This window comes from Struthio camelus, chromosome 2 (genome assembly GCF_040807025.1).
Source record: "Struthio camelus isolate bStrCam1 chromosome 2, bStrCam1.hap1, whole genome shotgun sequence".
NCBI classification, from domain to species: Eukaryota; Metazoa; Chordata; class Aves; order Struthioniformes; family Struthionidae; genus Struthio; species Struthio camelus.
This window is the reverse complement of record NC_090943.1, coordinates 37,449,485-37,472,836: the sequence shown is the minus strand read 5'-3', so window position 1 is coordinate 37,472,836 and position 23,352 is coordinate 37,449,485. Positions and strand designations below refer to the sequence as shown.

General features: G+C 41.7%; 1 protein-coding gene across 4 annotated transcripts in view; it reads left to right on the top strand.

The window, feature by feature from the left end:
• IGF2BP3 (insulin like growth factor 2 mRNA binding protein 3) overlaps positions 1-23,352 on the top strand; it is a 122,778-nt gene that overhangs the window by 52,687 nt on the left and 46,739 nt on the right. For 3 of the 4 annotated variants that reach the window (XM_068935109.1, XM_068935108.1, XM_068935111.1), the window contains 2 exons: positions 22,216-22,267; positions 22,360-22,423. In XM_068935109.1, the coding sequence (XP_068791210.1) occupies positions 22,216-22,267; positions 22,360-22,423 (116 nt within the window). Of the gene's footprint in view, positions 1-664; positions 749-22,215; positions 22,268-22,359; positions 22,424-23,352 lie in introns of those variants that run through there. The other variant, XM_068935112.1, reaches the window with a different exon arrangement.

Genomic DNA, 23,352 nt, shown 5'->3' with positions numbered 1-23,352 from the left:
CTATTTTTCAGAAAAGATGTTCCCCTGTTTAAGCAATTATTTGAACAGACCCACTTTTTCTGAAAGTGGGCAAATGCTTTAAAATGTGTACAGATGTTTTGGTTCTTTTGTACTCAACTCCAATACATATAGCCTCAATTTATTTCTTCTGTATATGACCGAAGTTAAGTACCTGGCATCTCTGTTGATAAGATTCTCAGTAACTCTTTTATAATCCTACAGAGAGAGAACAGAGCTGCTTTTTGCTCTTTGTTTTCTTTTTAAGGCTTCTGAGCTCTTCCTTTATCACATTAGTGCTTTTATGAGCGTTTTAAAGTATTGTTACTGTACTCATGAAGTCATGATTACTGTCTTTCACGTTGCTCCTGTTATTGAAACAACTTTGGATGTAGTTGTGACATCGTTGAAAGAGTAAGCAGTAAAGTTAGCCAAAATCGTCTGTGCTTTCTGTCATGCCCCTCTTTAAAAGAGCTGAACTAATTCAGGCAGCGGGAGTATTCCTCGCTGTTAAGTTCTTGCCCGTGTGACGTGGGCTGGGCATCATGCAAAGGTTGCCGTATGTCTCTCCAGGGAACATAGCTCAAAATTCATGCTTCCAACCCGTGCAGTTTGCTGTGTTGCACAGCAGTGTTATCTCTGATCAAGCAGGAAACGATCTGTATAAGCGCGACCCAGTATGTATTGGAGTATAAAGCTTGCGGTAGTGCCTGAACCAGGCAGGCTGTTTGTTGTGCGTATAGGATGGGAGGTAGGATTTTTGCAACTGGATGTATGAAGGTAGCGGGGGGGGAGGGGGAGAGCAGGGGGAAGAGATATGACTTTTAGTTAGCTGCAAGTGTAAACTTTATGTAGCTTCCTTCCTTGGTGCCACCCCTGCCCCCCCCTTCCCTTGGCTTTACCTTTTGGGTGAGAGCATACAGGAATCTGTGGGGCTTTTTACAGAGTTATCACTGCTGCCCCAAAGGGATGTGTGTGGGTGTTTTTCCCCTCCCAAAACTGTCCCAAGTGGCTCGTGGTGAAGCAGCGTGCTGTGGCGGTGGTATCGGGACGGCGGGCACCCGGGCAGTCCCTGGGCCCGGCGGGTGCTGGGCTGCGGACCAGCCTGCGTGCTGAGCCCAGCCACGGCTCCGCATTTACTCCTCCAGCCTCAGGAGGGGGAAATGAGGCAGTGCAGCCGCCACGAAACCTCCGAGGCGGAGGAAACGTGCATGGGGAGAGGGATAGGATGGGCATCCCTGCCAACGGCCAGAGCTGGGCTGTGGCCCTGCGGGGGAGCAGCGAGTTTGCTCCATTCGTGAAGTTTGTACGGGCGGCTGTTGCTGGTGAGAGCACAGCAACGCAGCAGTAGGGGTCCCGCAGGCTCCTGATGCACCTCGCTGCCTTGCACTCCTGCTGTGCAGTATTACCCTTTACTGCTCACTAAATCCATAGCTGATGTGGAGAAATTTCTGTGCCTCTCCTTCCCCGCTACCTTGTGTACATCTGAAGACTCGAGTCTTCCCTCTCAGCCTTTTCTTTCGTAGGTGAAATGGCTGCAAGTCTTTTGGCTGTTTCATGGAGGTAATTTTTTTTGTCCCCTGCAGCAGATGCCTCCAAAGCGGTCATGTCCGTCTTCATGTGGCACAGGATGAGCGAACTGGGCTCCGGAGACGGACCTGGTAGGACTAGCTAGGAGGAGGATGTTGGTCCCAAAAGGGAGAGCCGCTCCAGGCTCAGTGCTGGGAATAGTATTTGCTGAGAGTCTTGTCTCTGCAAATGTAGTGTGGCCTACTCCGAACTGGTTGCCCTTGCAAATAAAATAGCTCTAAGTGTTTGCGTTAATCCTGCCATATACCAGCCATTAACTTTGCACAGGATTCTTGGACACCAATATCCATCAAATCCTTGAATAAATTTCATATTAAAATCATCCAGGATCCTTGAGGAAACAAATGTTTAGACTCTGCACTTCATCATACTCTATTGTTTTAGAAGTAAGGCGTTTGCAAGCTCTGTAACCTCATTCCTAGCCTGAGCTAATGTAAAGTGCAAGTTACATACCACTAGAAGACAGAGACCAGGATGTGAAGCAGCCCAAATTATGCTGTACCTTTCTAAATCATGAATAATTCTGCAAACCCTATTGTATGAGAGAAACACGCATCCCAGTTTTGGCATTCTGAATGCCAATGCAACACGCTGCAGAAATGGCGTATGACTGGGACAAAGAAAAGAGGAAGAACATGACTTGTGGTGCATGAAAATACACGTTTTGCTGCCCTATTTCACAGCTCACAAGCAACAATGTAAAAGGAGAAGCAGCACAGCTTTAGAAAAATCTGCTGGCTAAATTGCTTCCTCTCTGTGGAGCCGACGGGTGGAGATGGCCAGCGCTTCCCCGCCGCGGTGGTCCTCCAGCCACTTTGGAGGCAGCGGTGGAGCTCGGTGAGTATTGCTGCGCCAGGGTGCAAGACTACCTTGTCTTGGAGGCCCCGGTGATGGGGCTCCGGCTGCGGCTGGGAGATCCTGCGCGGGAAGCGCCCGGGTCTGTTCTCATGCGGGTGCTGGGCACGCTGTCCTCTCGGCGCAGATGAGCGTTGCAGGGCACGAGCTTGTTTTCATGACGCTTCACGTGGCGGCACTGAGCTCGACTGCTCTGTCTTGCCGCCAGCTTTGCGGTCTCCTTAGCGTTTCTGGGGAAGTTACCGTTGTGAACGGGCAGGTGCCTCACGTGCACGGTTTTGTGCTGGTGTTTTTAATGAGGGAAGAACGTTACCCGCGACACCAGTAACGTACGTTGCAGTGCGTTATACAGTTGGCTAGCCATAGCCTGACACGGTTTGTTTAATTACCAAATTTACAGCTACGTGTTCATTAGTATGCTTGTCGTTGTGTGAGAGCGCTCTTCATGGAATTGCCCACGTATTTAAAGGTTATACTAGCATGTTTCTTTTTGGTGGTACCTAGTAAATAGCGCCTTTCTTTATCTAGCAGTTGACAGTTAAACAAATCCAATGTATTTGTTGGGGGGATTCGGGTTTCTAAAGCCAAATAAATAAGGCTGGACCTGCTTTTAAGGATCTGGAATGTCTGCTGTTTCTGCAGAAAAGGGTTGAGGTACTGAGCTCTTCTGACTTGTCCGGCATTAAGGAATTTAACTCTTCATATGCAAATTGGAAAATGCTGCATTTTTGATCTGATAGTTTTGTGGTCTGTAACCACTGTTATAGTACAACATGTGGTATTTCAGAACTATACACAATGGAGCATCTATTCAGTTTTTATTATTACTGGCTACTGTGAGGAGGCAACTGTCCTTTCTGTGGGGAAACATAATATTTCATCCTCTTCATGCACAATTTACCAATCGGAATTTTTTAATTACTGTTCTAGCAAAGCTTTCAGTTGATAACTCCAGAATTTGAACCATCTATCTCTTCTTTAATAGTCAGAAAATTAATGTTTAGTTTAATGGCTTATAGTAACCAGTGTCTGCTCTTTCCCTGTGGTGTAACAAGTGAAGTGCAAACATATGGATAGTTTCCTGCTTGATATGCTCATAGTACTTCATGAAGGTAACAGGCTGGTGACATGTGCTTATATGTTCCAATTTAAGCTTGTAGTGACTTTAAAACCGAGATTACAGGTTTGTGCCTGAACTTTTCTAAGCAAATTCTTGGTTGCATAATATCTTCATATTTTTTTTTAAAGCTGATGCAATTTGAGCATTTAGGGATTTTGTAGTTTCCTAGCGTATCTCAGTACATATTTGTTATAAATTTAGGTTGTCTTTGGTTGAACTTACGACATCCCAGAAGTGGTTAACTTGTTTTCATGTTCTGCTTGTTGTTCTACAATGTTCTGAGTGTTAAGCTTTTTTACGGTCAATGCCTATTGCTATATTTATAGACTTTTAAAAATCAGTGGCAAAAAACATTTAAAAAAAAAAAAACAAACTTCATTACCCGTTACTATTTACAACTGTGGTAAACTCTGTGTAAACTTAGCATTCACCAAATCTAGAGAGTGTTTTTTTTTTTTCCCCTCACACCACTGCATACCTACTAGGTACTTTTTTCTAAGATCACCTGCATTTAATAGCACTATAGAAAAAGTAGCTTTGTGGAACAACAAGGGAGGCAAATGTCTTTAACTTTTTGTAGTGATTTTTTTCCTTACATGATTTTTTTCATTACATGTTTTGTATTTTAACTGCAACTGTGTTTACACAGCTGTCTGTGTTCATGCACGTCTGCTCCTCCAGTATGTGAACTGTATAATAGATGTATGATAGTATTTTGTGTCTATGTGCTTGCATACAGATTTATATTAACAAATCATATTTTGCTTTATGACCCAGTTTCTGTTTTTTAATGCTGCATAACTTGCACTTTATAGTTGGCTCAAGCTGGGAATGAAACCAAGGAGCTTGCAAACTCCCTAGTTCTATTTCTAAAGCAATAGAGAATGATGAAGTACAGAGTCTAAACATTCACTTTCTGAAGGATCTCGGATGATCTTAAAGTGAAATTTATTCAAGGGTTTGATGGGTAGAGGCTTACTCCAAACAGGTAACCGATATACCAAATTATGTTTGTAGAGACAAGACTCCTAGCAAATGATGTTTTTCCAGCACTGCGTGGACTGGATCTAGGTAGTTCCCTTCTTTCCCCCGCTGACCCCCTCTGAGGCAGACATCCTCTCTCGGCTGGGCCTGTCAACGTCTTTCTCTTCAGCTGGGTGTCTCTCTGAAGCCATGTGCTCCTTCCTCATGTAAGAAGGTGGGCTGCTTTGAAGGCCTCTTCAGCAGAGGAATGGGAACCCTCCAGAGCCTAAGACCGACCCCTAAGACATGAGCTCCAAGACAAGCTTAACCTCAAGTCCTTCCACTGTAGTCAGATAAGACGGAAGTCTTCAAGTGCATAAAACACTTCCACAAAGTGAAATGGTAGAGGGTTTATATAGTAAGAATGAAGTCTGCCATGAAATGGGGAAGATATCTCTGGTAGTGAGGACAGTCTGTCTAGAGGTCGGTTGTTCATACTCGGAAAAAATCTCGTGGTAGAGATTCAAACACTTCTTTGGAATTACTGAGGCGTAGCAGATTGCACCTTTTGCTATGTTAAATGACTTGTTGAGATCTTTTATAGCTGTGGGGGTGGTGATTCATACAGTTGCCTGTTTAGTTGACTGACTGTAGAATTTGGGACACAAACACCCAAAATCAAACCTGACTTTCGTTAAGGTTGTAATTCATTAGACCAACCTCAGTTCTGAAACCAGATAGCTGTAGCTGTCATGGGACAAGTTACAGATTTTATCTTTAATCTTGTGGTGGCATGAACGCTGGTATTTGGAGTGACTGGACTTCAGATACAGAAGGTCATTAAAAGCACTTTCACTTCAAGTTTGTGCTGTCTGCATGCACCATGGAGTGCGTCTTTACTAATATTGTCCCCTTTGAAGGAGTGGAAAAAACACTGGAGGTGCCTCAATGTTGGGACAGAGAGCACCTGTGGATGGCCTCAAAGTACCAGATTTTTGTTTCAGTAGGAAGCAAGATAAAACGCACACGAAGGCTGCTGGTGCATGGGGCTACTGTACTTTTATTCCTAAATTAGTTATTTTAGGTGTTCCTATCTAGTATTTAGTCATGGTGTAGAAAATGAGAGGATAAAGCAGCCTCCATCTTAAAGCTGTTCTGAACCATTAGGTCATGCTGTAAAACTTTCGCTGGTGGACTTGCTCTCAGCTGTTGAGAAAAGTTCTGGTCCTGCGCTTTCCGCTTTTGCTGGGAAGTGTTTTCATTCTGAATATTTCTAAGAATCTAACTTAAGCTGTATTTACAGAATAGCTTAAGCCATGACAAGATGCTGGAGCAAACAATACTCCATATGCCCTACCAGACTTTAGAAGCCATCTTTTAAATGAACCAGTCACTGCTTCTGGGAGATTATACATGTGGTTAAACACATGGGTGAGGTGGACATTATTCATCTTATACTACACTACACAAAATTCTCACAAACTGTTTTTAACTCCTGAAAAAGCTTTCAACTCATGTCAGATTGCTGTCCATGCTCTAAGTCCCGCTACCCTGTGGAGAAGGTGGGAGAAAATTATACATATACATATATATATATATATATATATGGTGTGTCTGTGTGCATATAGCTACATGGTATACATACCCATACAAATATGTGTAAAAGAAAGGTATTTACACTTTAAAAACATAGCAGCCAGCTGCACGTATTCATGCACTAGCAGCTTGAATCCTCTTTTGTAGTAGTAGTGAAGACCTGTGTAGGAGTGTGGAGAGAAATGGGAGGTTGGCCATGTTTGTGAACAAATCTTTTAAATAATCCTGAGGCAAAGTTTGCCAAGACTTGTCAGTCAACTGCTGAATTAGGCTTGAATGGTTTTGTAAGAGGCTTCCAGTAGAACTTACTAATATCAGTAATGTGAGAACTATATTTGTACTCGTGAAGTATTTCTATCTTCATTCTCATACACACGCTTGAGGTGAGCATAATGGTCTCTTAATGTTTCTCTTTGAAAATCCAGCTGAAGTTATCAGTACCAGTACCTCAACAAAAAGTAGATGAGAGGAAGTAATAATGCTCATTTATTAGGGTGTTTTTTTTTTTTTTAAATTGAGGACTGATTATTTACGTAACAGAGTTACGAATGTAGTCAAAGTGATGATAAATCTGACTTCCTTTTTCCAGAATTCAGAGCAAGATCTCTTGAATTACTGTTTCCTGATTTCTTGCTGGAAAGTATAAAAATACTCCAAATGCTGAAGTTTTCCATGGTAGTTTTGATGCGATGCAGCTAAAACAGTGAGGAGCATAGTCTCACATAGGCATTATTGTTCAGACTCAAGTTCTTTGTCAACGGCATGCGAGCAGTAACTTTTTCTTCTCTAGCCAGGTACTGAAGAAACTGGCTTATTGAGCTAAGCTTTGCTTTTTACCCCTTTAAAAAAGGGGGAAAAATAAGTCATTTCTGATCGACTTTGTAAAATACGTTGCTACCTTTGAGTTGTTCGTTCTTGCATGTTAGATACCTGGAAGTAGTCTCCTGTTCTTCTGGTAAAGGTATTGAGGAAAAAGCCTGTGCCCTTAAGTTTTAGGCAAAACCAGCTGAAGCAGGGGGAAAAAAAGCATTGCAATTAGTATTGGGGTGAGATCAGTGGGAAGTTTGTCAGAGTGGAGCACATGAATAAGGAGAAGGCTGGATTTCTCCCCCATCTAGAAAAAGGTTGCCATCAGTTTTTTTGTTGTTTGTGGCTTATTATTATTACTACCCTCAATGTAAGCAAAATCTTTCTTTTCTCTGAGCGCACCGGAAGGAACATGTAAAGGAACTTTTTCTTCAGAAGTTCTACATCAGTAGATCCCAATTTACGACAATTAAGCACCAAATATTGGATATCCAAATGGCTACCGAAAAGGAGAATACAAACTAATTTTTAAAAGCTGTGATAATGCATGGTGTGCGCTTCAGAAGCTGTTTGGTGATAGCCACTACTAATTCAAGTGAAGAGAAGTCCTGTATTGGTTGACGACGAGATAAAGAATACCGCCGATAAGTCTCCTTGTTGCTATCTCTTTGTGTTTTCAGAGCATTAACCTTGGAGGGATGCCTTTATCATATGGGGAGGTCGGAGATTCTTTATTATGCATGAAGAGGAGGCACCCTACTTGTCTTCTAGTGTATCTAGGCAAAGTGTCTGCCTTAATTACACTTTTGTTTCTGAATCTCACTGTACCTGGGCTAGAGAATGGCAAAGAAAACCTCTTTTCCCTCTTCCCTGTTCTTCCAGGGAAAGCTGAATGATTACTGAAATATCTATATATTTTTTAAAACTGTATTTTTATGTATGTATTTATATATTTATACTTACATATAGAACTATTTGGGTCTTTCTTGTGAAAGCTCACCGTTTCAGATAATGTTACGGGCAGTAGTTGTACTGCATGCCGGTGGAGAGTAACAGCAGATAACTTGGAACCCGCAGCTATGATGAGCTTGTTGGAGTGTCTGTTTACAAATCAAATATTGGCCTGGCATGGCCTGCCCTGGCAGCAGGGCTGTGTGCGCTAAAATTAAAGAGGAGGCTGGAAAGGGAGACATTCCTCATGTTCTGGTCTGGTCTCATTGGTTCGGCAGCATGTACCACTACTGTGCTGCTGGCGTAGTAGCCAGCACAGCTACAGTAGCACATTGTGCACTGTTGGGTAAGAGCTCAACAATAAGGGACTAGAAAAGACCGCTTTCCATAGAGAGGTTTTTAGAAGGCTGAATATTACCAAAAGAATTACACCAAACTATATAATCTGAAAAGCAACTGAAGTGATGGCCCTTGATCTGCAGCCAGACCTTGCAGGGGTATTGCTTTCCACAGGCTGCTGCAGCACACTGTGCCATGTTACTCCATCCCATAAATTTTTTCTCTGCCTTAGCTGAGCTTACTATTTATGATCGTGAAAGTTAAGCGTGCTCTCCATTAAGGAGAGGGAAAAGTAATTTTACCGTTGCTATGTCAAAGAATGGCCAGCTGCTTCCATGGTGTGTGGGTGTTTGAGGGTTTTTTTGTTTTTTGTTGGGTTTTTTTTTGAGCTTTACAATGTGTTTAGACTTTAAACTCGGTTTAAAAAAAAAGAAAAAGTGTTCAGGTTTTGAACACAGCTTCTGGGCCTGGCAGCAGGTCCTGTAGTATTGTCACCCCTGCCGTCAGGCAGAGGCAGGAGTGCAGACTATTGCCCATGCGTGTTGTGATGTCCTGGAGAGCACAATATGGCAGCCTGCTTGTCTAAACTTCTCAAATCCATTTATTGATGAAGACCTTCAGAAACGTTGATAAAACTAATGCGGGGGGGGGGGGGGGGACTCATTCTCTTCTAAAGTAATAAAGCATTCAGAAATGGGTATGCTCTTGGTTTCTCATCCGGACTTTCAGTTAGGAGCATTAAGCCTGCCAAGTTGTGCCATTTGCAGTGCTTCCACGAGCTGGCACAAGTGCCTATTCTTCATGTTCAGTGTCCATATTTTATTTAGAGCTGCTGACAAATCGTAGTTGCTTATTGTGAAGCTTATTTCTAATTTCATGGGGCAAGAGGCTGGTTTGGGTCTTTTTAGTTTGTTTTCTTGGCATTTTAAATATTTCTGGTATCCTCTGGGATGCTGAGCTATACACATTTCATGTCCGTTATTCATAATTTAAGAACCTGTCTTTATAGTAGAAGGTGTGCAACAGGACCATCTTTATTCAGTTGACTTTAAGACTGCCTTAGAGTATCTCTGCACAGCTCGACTAGAGGGTCTCATCTGTCATGCTGCTGATTTTTGCTTATTTTCAGTACCTGCAAGATAAAAATGTCATCAGTGTTTGTGTCTTGTGCTTTCTTGCTTTAAAGCTTATTGTATGTGGTTGCTTCTGTATGCTATGCTGTTTCAGTCTCCTTGAAAGTGAGGATAGGTGGCATCCCAATATGTGATTCTGTGCTGCTGCTTATAATGTGTGTATTAATTCCTGATACTTCTGCTAGTGCTTGCCTCTTTTTCTCTCATTACGTGCCTCCTACATTTCCTTACATCTAGGAACCGCTCTTGTGTGTTCATTGACCTGCCACTGATGTGGAAACCTCATCTCCAGATCTGCTCCCTTCTCGGATGTGGTTGTGACACTGCTCTTCTCTGGATCTTTTGATGCAGATTTTTGGAGGGCTTTTTTTTTTTCATATTTCCCTTGTATTTCAGAAGTGTTTCTGGAAACTATTACTTCCATATTAGTCAGTCACTTCCCTGATACCCTTTCCTATACAGTAGACGTTCAGTTCTTTGCCATCTTTCCTGTAAACTCTTACCTTACTCTTCATTCCTGCTTCCACAAATCCAAATAGTGGTTGGGCCACTGATGCATCATTCGTTGATTCCTGACTCACTGCTGTGATCTTCCTGGCTGTCCGGCTGTTCTGCCCTTCCTTCTTGACTTGGGCTGCTTATTTCTCATTTCTACTGCTAGACAATAAGGTGGGCCTGGTCCAGACTTTAGAAGTGTGCCGGGCTGGCTGAGGACAACCTTGTATCTGAACAAGATGATCAGGTGGATGTTTCTATATTATTATTATTATTGTTATTATTTATTTATTTATCTATTTATTTTCTCCCCTAATGCTTCCCCATTGAGGTGTTTCATCTGTTGTCTGCTTTACTGTAAGTTCCCTGAAACAGGGGCTACCCTAGGTTGTTGCTTCATTATTCACAGCAGCTGTTCAACCCAAGAGTTTAATGCACTGTTGATGACTTGTGACTGATTTCGCCACTGCTCCTGCAATCCCTTACTAGCAGCCTCTGCAGCTTCTTGCTATGTTAAGCTCCCAATATCATATGTTTCTTTTCTCTCCAGATGCCATGCGCGGGGATTTAAGAGCTGTGGCTCCCTAAATCTTCAGCTGGTGAATAACCAAGACTCCTTCGTTTCTCTAACACTGCCTCTTCTTTCTTTTCACGTCAATAGTAAAATACTGAAGTACTCTAGTCCCCTGTGCTTAAAAATCTACTTCCCCTTCTGTCGAGCTGAATTTCTCACTGTGAATCAGCGAAAAATCAGAATGGAGTGTACGTTCATATAGTCATGCACTGATTTACGCACCAAGTTCCTTTATTTTAAACAGTGCTGACTTTTTAAATGCCAAAATGTTAATTGTAAGCTTTTTAAGGAGAAGGAGCTCTTTTGACAAGAGGTAGTGTGTAGTAAATGCGAAACTGGTAAATGGCATGCAACTTCTTGGTGCCCTTCAATATTGCTCATCTTTATTCTTAATTTATTACTACCGTAGCCATTTTCAACTCATGTTCAAGGGAATGCTGCTGTAGAAGGTTAAAGTACCTGTAGTGGAGGATAGCTTGCAGAGCTACTTGTGGAGCAGTTGTGAAGCTGAACTGGAGCAATTTTATCTGAATGCTTGCAGTGCCCATTTCAGAGCATAAGAAAGAATTTGGACTGAAATTGAGTGTCCAGCCAGAGTTTTCTGCAAATAACACTTATTTAATGTGAAATATATCAGTCTAGCATCTTGTGTTACAAACTGCTCAGATGTTTGGACAAGAGTGTCTTTATGAAAGGGTGACTCAAAAAAAAATTATATGTTTGCGTGTGTATATACATGCACGTGTGTGTGTATATATATATAAAAATATAAATGTTTTAACTGCTAGAGCCTGACCTGTTGGACAGAACTCTAATTATTTAGCTCAGCTGAAAACTTGGCTATGAAATGCAAAGCACAGAGAGTTATGACTAAACTTTCCAGCAGGGGCATTTGCGCCGATAAGAACAGAGAAGACCTTTGCTTAGTGGTATTTGATTACTTGTGCTTTTCATAAGTAGGCCTGATAAATAGTAGGTAATTTAACTATGTGTCAGGTAAGCAATTCTCTTTGGATTACCAAAAAAACCCCAAAACTTCTGTCATCCACGTTAGTTTGTAGTCCCCCTTTCCTCTATGAATTTCGGTGCTTGTGCGAAATGACGGTATTTCAGTTTCCAGGGCTGTACAACTATTGAGTATTAATTATTACAAAGCAAGTAGAGCAGCATAAGCTTTCCTCCTTCGTGATTGCCTCAGTCTTGTTTTCCCTTTGGGACAAGGTGGCTTGGACTCCATATTCTAATTGTATTAATTATGAGGCTATGCAGTCAGCTTCAAGTAAGAGCTTATTGGTGAGTGAATATATTGTGAGGCTACGAATGGACAACTTCCATCTCTTTCTGTGGGTCATGACCTGACCTGAACGCAAGGAGATGGAAGCAAAGATCATTTCTGAAGTAAAGCTAACATTAGCCTTAGTTAATTCATTTGATTGTAGCTGTTCTCCTTGAATTGTTCAACAGTCATCTCACGAGTCATCTGGTTGTTAATTTGAACTAGGTACTTAAAATAATTTATAGTCTGCAAGCTGGTAGCAAGCACTCAATATTCAAACTCTGAATTGTTTTGCTTGGATGTATATACGTATGTCAAATGGTAATAGCATAGTGCATCTCTTGCAATGCTAATTTCTAGTATAGATAATCGCATTCAAAAGTTTGGGGTTTTTGTGTAAAAACTCTTCTTAAAGTGTAACTTCCAGGTTAGTGCATGAGTTTGCCAGAGTGCTGGCATTCTTTAAGTAAGACTTGGAAATCTTGCAGATCTGAGTATGAGTTTCAATACAATTTCCCTTTAACTTTTAGTCTGCGTGTGGTTTTTTTTTTTCTTTAATAAATTCTTGAGGTATTTAATTAATTTTTTGAGTTTTAAATATAAATATATCTATCTATATTTTAAGGACACCTGGAATGATTAGGTAGCTTTTTTTAAAAAAAGTGCTACTTAACTTTGTACTTAAGTAGTAATTTGCAATCTAACACTGGAAAAAGGGACAGTCTGCTTTTTTTTTTAATATAAATTTTTTGCAGTTGAATCCCTTACTTTCCCCTTTGCTCCAAGGTTCATGTTTCCCCGGTTTGAAGGCTTTGACAGCGCCTAATTCGTGTTATTTGCGAAGCTCCCATCTCTGCTTTAGTCCTGCAGAGACTTTTAATGTAAATTTTTATTTTAACCTGCTTCTGCAGCTCAAAGTATTTCAGATTCTTGAGGGTGGCGTTCTTGCTATATGAAGACTTCTCTACTTCTTGCTGTGACCTGTATGTAACTTGTATTTTTGCCCGGCCCCAGGCGTGAATGTGTTGTGTCCCACCCCAACTTCCTTTCCTTTCTTTAGCCCCTGGCCCTCACAACAGGGGACCAAGTGAGGTGCCTCGCCTGCCTCCCTTTCCCAGAAACAGCTTTACAAGGAAGGAGAGGCAGCTTAGGAATGGCTTCTTTTCTCCAGCATTTGGGGTGAATTTAGCAGTTGCAGGCGTAGCTGTCAGAGCTCAGAAATAGTTACCCCGAACCTCCCCGTGCTACAGACGATCTGCGTTGAGAGCAGGTAAGTGACCCGCGCTGGTAAAGCAGTTAAATCCGTGAGGTAGGTTATAGCCCCTTGCAGGGGCGCTGACAGCTTGAGGGGAAAGGCTTGCATGGAAATATCCAGCAATCTGGCCCCTGTGCCTGTAAACCTCTAACGCAACACGAATAACACTTCCCTGCCTTTGCTCATCCCTTACATATTGGAGACTGGTTGTTTAGACGCCAAACCCTCTCTTAAACGTCTGTCTGGTTCTTAATAGTGCTATCAACTAGAAGGACTGCAGGTAAGTCGAAGGGGTGGTATTTAAAAAAAGAAGGGAACAGGGGAGCAGGGACTGAATCTCAGAAATACAGCTCAAGTAAAATGCTTCGATTTTTGTATAATTTTTTTCAGGTTATAAAGGGATCTAAGATATTCATGAAGTGTTGGTTAAAGACTTTTCTTCTTCCTGAAAGCTTGTCACTTTGAGTCTTAAACGTAACGGAGAGAACGCGTCTTGAATGTGATCTCCATCTGAGTTCTCATATGCTTTATTTTTATCAGAGCTAATCTGTCAACTAAATCCATTTTACAGGATTTTCCTCTGTGACTCCCTCTATCGTTTTTAGATAGCTATAAGCCAACTCTAGAGGAAACACTTAATGGTAGAATTTGGGACAAACTTCCCAGGAAAGATTTCGGTCGCAACAGGCTCTGTCTCTATAATGCACCGATACAGCTGTACTGCAAGAAATGCTGTTCGTACATGTGGTCTCTTTGTGAAATTATTCCTGTGTCCTTATAGAGAGAATTCATGGAACCTGTAGTTGTTTATTGGTTCTAAAAGATGATTGAAATTTTGATTTTTATTCTGACAGTTCTGTTATAGTTGCATGTTTTCAGTTCAACAGGAGCCAATGTTTTTGTTAAAATTCAACTATTAGTATACTGAAACTAGAAAAATCAGACTAGCAGTAGTCATGTAGAGCAGTAGTGGCATTAAGGTGTTTTAATAGCAACAGAACATAGCGTTCAAAATTGCCTTTTCCACGCACAGGAGAAATGTAATTCTCCCCGATATTTCTTCCAATTAAAAAGAACACATTCTCCGTGATAAGATGGAGTAAAGAAAGCTTGGAGGTGTGTGTGTGTCTTGTTTTTGTTTTGTTTTGTTAATTGGGAATGAGAGGTTGATGGGAAGGAAGGAAAATGTAACCATCTCCTTTCTAGCTTTTTGGCGCTGAGGAGGACACTGAAGCTTGCCCAGTGGGGTTGAGCAACGCTCTCTGACAGAGAGACCGGTGCTGGATGCCTCCAGAAGAAGGTGTTAAAATGTCAATAAAGCACCACTTGCGTTGTGCAATTGAGTTGCCCTCTGTCGTAGTGCTGTGAACAAAGCAGAAAATTCACCCTTGATCCTTGTATGTTTTCCAAACTCTTAATTTGCTGCTTGTCGTGCATCTGTGCAGTCTATCATTTGACCACAGTTGGGCAACGGGTGCTCACTGGGTAGTGATGCTTTTACAGGGTGTTTCTTTTTAATGGCAGAATACAAATGAGACGGTAGAAGTAGCGGAGAGCGTTTCCGCTTAAACTGGCCGCCCGTGTGCGAGATGAGGCAGATGAACGCGAGCTAGTATTGCTGCCACTTCCCACTGCATTTCACAACACCCATCTGCTCTCCCGTCATGTGATCTTCGCCTCACGCGGAGCTGCAGAAATGTCCTGTAACCCAGCAGAAATGTCCTATAACCCAGCCACCACGGGGAGGAAGCAATTGGCCCCAGGCAGTGCCACGGGGCTGGCTTAGAGATCCTGGGAAAAGTGATTACCTTCCCAAGACAACAGTCACTGCCTTGAAGGGTCTGTGTACATGATGATGCGTTTTAATTTTCTGAATTCCTGTGGCAAATCATCATGGGTATTGGATCGTGAGAGCTGGTATTGGTGCTAACCTGGTTTACAAACTCTGATATCATGGGTAACTTCTTTCTTTGTGAAGAAGTTGCACCTTCAATCTGAGGGGAAGGGAGATCATTAATAATCTTCTGTATTACAACAGATATTGTACAGTTGTTTAATGCCATTCAGATAACATTCGGTAAATATTTATCTGTTTCCAACTTATTTTCATTTAATGTAGATGAAGGGCGAATAGAAGCTGCCGATTTGGCCATTTCTACATGATTTGTTATTTCACAATACCTGTATTCTATTCTCTCCCTCCTTTCCAGACTAAATTATTCTACTTCCTTTAATCTCTTTATGAAGAAGGCCACCCATGCACCTAAAACTCTTGTTGCCTTTCCCTAAACATTTAACGTGTAATTTTTTTTAACCTCTGAGGCCGTTTAATGCCATATGTCAGCCTGATGCTATGATCATTCTTGTACCATCCCATACCTCCTTTGTCACGCACGCTAATCTTTCCACCCTAGCACACATTCAAGAGACTATTTCCAACTTAGAGTGTAATGTGAGAACATGAGCGCACATGAGAACTTCTAGCATGCTGAATTCAGTACTTGGGCTAATTTTCCTCTCTGGTGTCATAGCCCAAACATTTTTTTTTTTTCTACTGCTTCTCCGTTTTCAGAGCTAGAATACAATCTCAGTGATTTTTTTTTTTTTTCCGTCATAGGAATTTGTATTAAAAAAAGGATGGAGGGGGGAGTTTTGATACTGAGCTTTGTCTGTAATGCTTTTGTCTTATTGCTTACATTTGCTGGATTCTTCTTAAATTCTTGTTTGGAGGCTAACTTTCTTCTATCTGTTAATTATGCTAATCATGCTTTGTGTGTGGTTGTGTGTCTGTGTGTGTGTGGTTTTTTTTTTTTGACTTGGCAGCTTTAAGGCAGGTCCTTTTACATGTTGTTCTTGAAAGCCAGTGTCTTTTTAAGCATGGTCCTCTGGATCTCTTGTCTTTTGATTCAAAATGTGTTTTATGTATAGATAACAAAAAAACGTATATTTCTCTATGCTGAAAAATGGTCCAGCCGTCTTATCTGGAATTAGTTATAAACACTTGTGGTAGGTAGAACTGGTTACAGTACGTAGTTATGGTTGCCTGTGTTGCTCTCCTTTAGGTTTGTTTTCATTTGCTTATACTTTTTGCTTAACTTAAAACATTGGAGTTGAAAAGTTGAAATAGTCCACGTCATCTGTCGGTCTCTCTCTCTCTCTTTTTTTTTTTTTTTAAATCAAGCTTTTGAGATATTCAGTGATGAAAGCAAGGTAAAAAGTGACTTAGTTTGTGCTAGCCCTCTAGGGAGGGATGCTGGTTTGGGGCAGAGGGTGGCTCTGCTGTTGAATGACAAATGTAGCGTGTGCAGTGGAGGGCTCTGGCTGTAAGAGTTGTGCCCCAGTAACTGCAAAATTAAGAAAGTGTGTGGTGAATAAATCAAGGGCTTTCAGGAAGACACACTCTTTTGGTTAGGGGAATTGAATGCTGCCATGGAAAACTGAATTCTGCCCCTGCCTGCCTGAGCTATTTGGTGCTGGGCAAGCTATTTAAGCAGAAGTTACGATTAGCTGCTGATGGTGTGTCTTGTATTTGGTTTGTCTCGCGTGACAAGCCTCAGGTCTCTCTTGCAGAAGTGCAGCGTTCTCCTTGCTACAGATGAGATTGGTTTTGAAGCTGTGCTTTGAACATATAGAAATGCTGAGCACGGTGGAAAATCAAGCCCTCGGTGTCCAAATTGGTCACTCAATTAGTAGTTCCTTTTGACGATTTTGGTTTTGTTCTCTGTGGTTCAGTTTTACGTTCTTAAAACCCTGGAAATACTACCTAAACAGAATTGTATTATAGGGTAAATTTATTAATAGTTTTGAACATTTGGATGTAACTGTAAGTTCCCAGGAGAAGAATTCACTCCAGGGTTTGTATGGGATGTGGTAAATAAGCCAGAGTTATTGTTTTCAGGCGCTGCCTTTCTGGTGTGTGCAAACAATGGCTTCAGCAGCTTCCAGACTTATTTTTTCTGATTCTTCCAGACTATGGTCGTGGTTCCATGAGACAGTAACGGGGCACTGGAGGGCCTGCTAGATGAAAAACACCATCGCCGCATGCTGCAACGCGAACCGTTGCAAGCTCGGTTTGCCCATTCGGATGCCTTCATAAAGTTTGAAGGAGTGACTTTGTCCCAGCAGAGCGTTTGGTTTGGTTACGCTCTGCCCTTTCCTCCTGAACTGTGCAAGAGATCCGCGCGGTCTGACCCCCTCTTAAAATGGGCAGAGATGCTGTGCTTGTGCTCTGGCTAGTTGCACATGATCTGGATCAGGCTTGTAGGGCTAGGAGGTGCGTGGGCCTGGCAGGCAGGTCACCCTCCCATGACCACTTCAGCACTGATGCTACAGCCCCCTCCAATTACATCTTTCAAAAATGACTGTTCCCTCAGGGATTCAGTAGGAGCGTCTTCATACTTACTTTTGCCTGTAAAGCCATACTAGTCAGGCCCACTAGCAGAGATGTAGTTTTTCCCAACAAAAAGAGTATTGAAGCCAAAATGAAGCCATTTTGCTAATGGGCCTTTTTGCCATCATAAGCTGTCTGCAGCTGGTGGTTCGGCTGGGAGGGCAGCGGTTGTTCTGCTGGAGACTTTTTTTCACGCGCCGAAGTAGTGTAACGCTAGCTTTGATTGCGGTGCAGATACGTGCACGCCACGGCCGAGTGGGCATCGTGTCACTTGTGTTAAGATAATTAAGTAAAAACTGCATTCCTTATGGACTTAAACATACTAAGAGAATGCATAGGGTGCACAGATGGCATCAGTAGATCAGCCAGGCTTGATACCTGGAATGGTATCAGCGTTGCTTTTTTTTTTTTTTTTCCCCCCCCCCTCTCCTTTTCATTACCGTGTCCAGGCTTTTCCTTTTTCTTTTACCCTGCTTCTGGTCTATAAAAATAAGAGTCATTTGCCCTAACAACTTCTTTTCTTTCCTCCTGTTGTTGTTTGACATGTTTTTTTTTTCTTTGTTGTTAAGTCACCTGGAGCACTCCAAGTGTTGGCAGCCAGAAACGCTCACATGCTGTTTCACTGAATGGCTCTAATCCTCCTGTCTCTGTCTCTCTAGCTGTGGTTTCAGTTGTGTTTAATTTCCAGCACTCTAGGAGTCAGGAAAGAAAGGGTGGCCTAATGTATTTGCTTTACTTTACATGCGTGGAGGAGAAAGCTTCGGATTCTGCAGTAACAGTGTGAAGTCCCTTTTTTAAGAGCGTGTGTATTGGCGGGAGAAATGCAATATGGATAACTTCTGATGCACCTGACGTTTTGTGGTGTGGGGAGTAGCTGAAGTCCTACAGCACAAATAGGAAGAGGTGTGTGAAATACCCTCGATGCTCTGGAAGCGCACAAAAAAACTTTTCTGGTTTATTCAAAGGGTTCTACTGCTGCACGTGGAAATCTGCATGAGAACTGGAATATTTTAACGTGTTTTGAGTTCTCGGCTCTACTGAAGAGTAACATTTTCTTGTTAGGCGGCCTTTATAAAGCAGCCTCGATTTGTGGGGCTTGGTGTAGGGTAGTGCTGTTTATAATGAAGTCAGAATTGGCTTTTAGAGCCTGATGAATGAAAGTCCACAGTATAAGACTGCAGCTTTTTGTGAGAGAGACATCTGTGCTATAACAAGAGCAGGAGACCCAATTTAGACAACTGCTAGAACGAGAGCTCAAGAAAAGGAAAGACTTTTTTTTCTAGCTTAGATTAAATATTTATACAAATAAACTTTTCTTTTCAGCTGCTCATCAGAATTGCTGCTGCACCACCAACTTGGCTTTGAGTTTTGCTCCGATTGCCCAATAAGGCTGTACACGAAGAGTGTTACGGAAGAGCAGCTTAAACAAAACATGTTTGTTTTGCAGCAGAACTAGAGGCTTTGGGCTAGAGAGAAAAAAAAACTGGGGCTAGAGAGAAAAGGCACAGCAAAGCGATAGGAAAAAATGCGAAGATGTGAATAGAAGTTGGCTGTTGCAACAAATACATGTGAAGCAAGAAGCACGTGCGAAAATTGAGTGCTGTTTTGAAAGTGAGTTATAACAGAGGATCAGATTTTGAATTTGGTCGCAATGACTTTTCCCAACTGCATCAGCTGTTTCAGTTGGACGTATTCTCCCCCTGCAAAGCTTGCTGCTTACTGTAAAATAAATGCATACAAACACATACCCCAACCACTGCTAATACTTTTTAAATACCATCTTGAAATACAATCTGGTGAACAGGTTACCTCCGTGGCGTCGATCAGACGTAAACTCTTGCTGCTTGAGACTGATGGCAGTGAAGATACAAGCGTGTAGTGAGGGCAGTGCGGTGGAGAGAGCGTTTCTCAGACCCCAGAGGATTGCTTATTGCTTCTGTTGAAGAAAGCTCCAGTCCTTTGAGGAAACTTATGAAAAATCAGCTCGGTAAAGTAACCCCCTTAAGAAAATAAGACCTTGAGACACTTAGGTTAAAACCCGGATGGACGCGGTCTCTGACTGAGACAGCTCAGCGGAGGATTAAGGAGCAGAATAAGTGGAGAACCCCTGCTAAAGGGCAGCGGGGTGCTGAACATGCCGTGCTGGGCTATAATGCAGTGTTAATGGCCAAAGTGCCCTTTGGTTCTTGGGCTTCTTGGAAGAGGTGCAAGTCTAGCATGGTGAGGGATTTTCGACAGCTGATTAGAAACATGCTGGAAGTAGTAGTTTTTAGAGCGCATGTAATACCTTTACATGAATGCACAGCTTCAGCTTTTAAGCGCTGCTTTTCTTCTAGGTGGAGCTAGTGACTTCAATTACGTGGGTCTTTGTTTAAAAATGTGCTTAGCACAGGACTTCAATTTAATGGGGAAATAGGTTGCAAAATATTGGATAACTTTTATTCTGCAAAGTCTGGTAGTACCCCTGGGATTCCAGCTTTGCTCTTTTCCTGTATGGTAAGGACGACAATTAAATTCTCCCATTTTGAAGTGATGCAGCTTTGGGTCAAGCTGGGCATGAGCTGGTGGTTGGTCTGCAGAGTTCAAATATGATGAAAATTTGTCATAAGTAACTAAAGTTCACACTGTAGTCCTGTTTGCTGTGCAGTACTGCCTTGATGTTGGCACACTGTAATAACAAATTACTTTATCAGACTAATGAGCTCTGTAATATCCTGTTTCAAGTCAACACCTTAAAATGGGTCTCTGAGCCAGGGGTTGATTTGCCTTGCCTTTTTGCATTTTAAAACTCTGACCCCACCTGAGTTTCTGTTCATCCACTGCTACCAGTTATGGCAAAATGATCATTTGAGCTGTCTGCAGTGGAAGGCTTTTCTCTTAATTGCGTGCAGTGCCTGTCCCGGTTTCTGCTGAAGTCCAGGACCTCAGAATTGCAAGACCTTGTAACTGCTGCTTGTCTGTGTAGTTGTGTTTCCATTGTCTGTAGCAGTCTGTGGAAGATTCTTTTTACTTTAATCCCCTGGAAAGTCCCTGCTTCAGTAATATTTAGTGAATTTCAGAGTAGCTTTTTTCTTAAATATTGTGGAATCGTAGGATCTGAGGAGTGTCAGAAAACCTGGATTTTAAGGGACTGAGAAGACTTAGGCGCTCATTCTCGGCTAAGCTCCAGTTGTAGGGAGAGATGACAATTAATCATGGTCTGCTCCCCCCGCCCTAATTTTTTTTTTTTTTTTAATAGGCAAATTGTTATTAAGAAAACTTACTGGGCCCTGTCTAAGATGGGAGGTGAAAATCTGCATTTAGAAGTAGCGATACATTGCTCAAATGTGGCAAGCAGTGCATTGCCTTTTAAATACCTGGACTGAAATATTACCTTCGAAATGTCGGCCTGCAATTTCAGTTTTAATAGGTGGTAAAGATTAAGATTCAAAATTATATTGATGTAAGCTGTCATTAAGTTTGGGCATATAAACTGCAGCTTATAGTTTAAACATCTTTTATATTGTAGTAAAAGTGTACCGAACATTATTAAGTTATCATTTTGAATTCTTAACCGCATGAGGAGATGGACTGTGTTTTGAACCTTTAGTTATGGGGGACTGGGGCTTTGTGCACGCTTGGTTGCTAGCTATAATAAGTGGAACTTCACTGGAGTGATAAGCCACACAAATGCGGTATATGCCTAGGTTTTTTTTTTTTTTTTCCTTCCTTACGTCCTTGCTTCCGTATTTCCTCCCTTTCCCAAAAGGGGTCTCCTCCCTTTCATTATGACATTTAGCCTTAAGTAACGGAGGAGCGCTACTGCTGGCCCAAACAGGTTGCAAGCTTACTCTCTCACTTCTTGTTGGAAACTTTTTCGGCATCGTTTTAATTCCTGAGGCAAAACATGAGGATGCAATAAACCACAGTGATAATCTTTGTGTCCTGTGCTAGTTACACTGGTATAGTGATTATTCTCTTGCACGTTATTTCTTAGTAGGGAGAAAATGAAGTATATACCGTTCGGATGTTAGAAGTGATACAACAGTAGGTATTTAATGGTGTTACTGAGATAGTCTGTCACCTTGGTTTTCCTGAAAGTCTAGTTGTTTCTTGCCCCTTCTCTTTCATCCCTCATTTGACTAGGAAAAAAAAAAAAAAAAGAATTGCGCCAGATGAAACTGCTTTGCTCAGGTTTCATGTGCCCCTCGTCAACGTGTTTTTTTACCTGTTTTTCTCTGACGTTCTACGAAAGGAAAAAGTAACTGCGGCTTTCGGGTGATTGTCAGGAGAGTGGCGCTGGCGGACCCTCTGGAGCTGGGTCGGTGGGAAAAGTGACAAAAGAGCCGAGGAGCAGCCCTTGCTGCCGTGGCTGTGCCCGTTCGCCGCTCTGCGTAGACAAGCCCACAGTAGTGAGAACATAATATATTTTTACATACAACCTAAGAGTATTGGGGAGGGGAGCGTCAAAAACACGGTGGCAGAGTTACATGTGCGCTCAGGTTACAAGGAGGGGTGTTATTCCAGATTTGGTCTTTTTAAATTCTTCTTGCCTCTGCTTATTAGCACAGCTCTCAAGTGCGGGCGGGTGACCTGGAGGCTGCACTGCCTGAGGTCCGCGCTGACGGTGCAGTCTGATTTCTTGGGGTTCTGGTCCACGTTTGCACACTCGTAGTAAGGCTTCAAACGCAGATTTTCCCGGAGTGAGAAGGAAAGCAAGCAGTGCGCGGTTGCTGTTCCCAAAATAATGTGTAGCTTAACAGAGCAATTGTCTCAAATGCTATACGTTTTGATAAAAAGATTACAAATTTTAGTATAATTACAGATTGATTTTTTTGTTGTTTTGTTAATACATTTTAAAATTGAAATCTGCCATTTCTTTTCCCTCTCGATAGGTGCTGGATAGTTTGTTAGCTCAATATGGAACAGTGGAGAACTGTGAGCAAGGTACACGCTCGAATCTCATTGCTTTTAGAGTAGTCGTGGGAAGCGAGTGCACAGTCAACTTAATTTTTTTTTCATTGCTTTTCCCTCTCTAGTGAACACTGACACGGAGACTGCAGTTGTAAATGTAACATATGGCAATAAGGACCAGGCGAGACAGTAAGTATCTCATTTACTTGTTACTGCACTGCAACTTGCGAGTTGGGAGTTCATGTGATCTTGTTGGTATCTTGGTGCAGGTTTTATATAAAACTTTACTTCTGATTAATCAATTAATAAAATGATATTGTAAGCAATAACGTTTTGAGATAGTCTCTTGATCCCCCTCACTTAAGTCTGATGCGTTTTATTTTAGTTAGCTGTTTTTTGTCACCAGTTTTTCCTCCAATATGCTAAAAATATTTTGAAAATTGAAAATTTGGGCAAAATTATTTGACTGAGGAGGGTTGAAAGTTAGTGAATTACCAATGGCAAACAATGAGAGTTATCACTTAATGGTTTTTAGCCATCTTTTAAAATGCTTTGTGATGCCCTTCTGCACTGTTGGATGTTTTCTCTCTTCTGTGCGGAAGCTGCGTTCTTCTCCTGGTTGTTTCTGCTGCTCTTGTTGAGTTTTGTGGTGGTGGTGGTGGTGGGGGGGGGGGTTATTCGGTTGGCTTTTTTTTGTTTTTGTTTTTTTTAAATGAATTCTACTCCCAAGCAGAGGAAAAGGTGAATTAAAAGAATTAAGAGAATTAGAACAAGTTAAAATATCAGAATAATTAAAATTTATTTGGGCTTTTTGAACTTTAGGCTGCCTATTTTATACTTGCTCATATCTTTGGTAATCAGTAACTTTTAATCTAAACATTAAAATTTAGAAATTAAAAATATAATATATTCTGCGCTCTACTCAATAGCTATCTCTCCTTTTCCTTTAAAAGTATGCATATTATGTATTATGCTGCAAGTATAATTTTCATTTTCCACTGTGGGTAGAATAAGGACTTATGCGTTGCTTAATTTTTAATCCAGGGGCATAAACGTGTTTGGTTTTCCCCTCTTTTTAACTGCAGCAGGTTAAACAAAACCAAACCCAGGGAATAGTC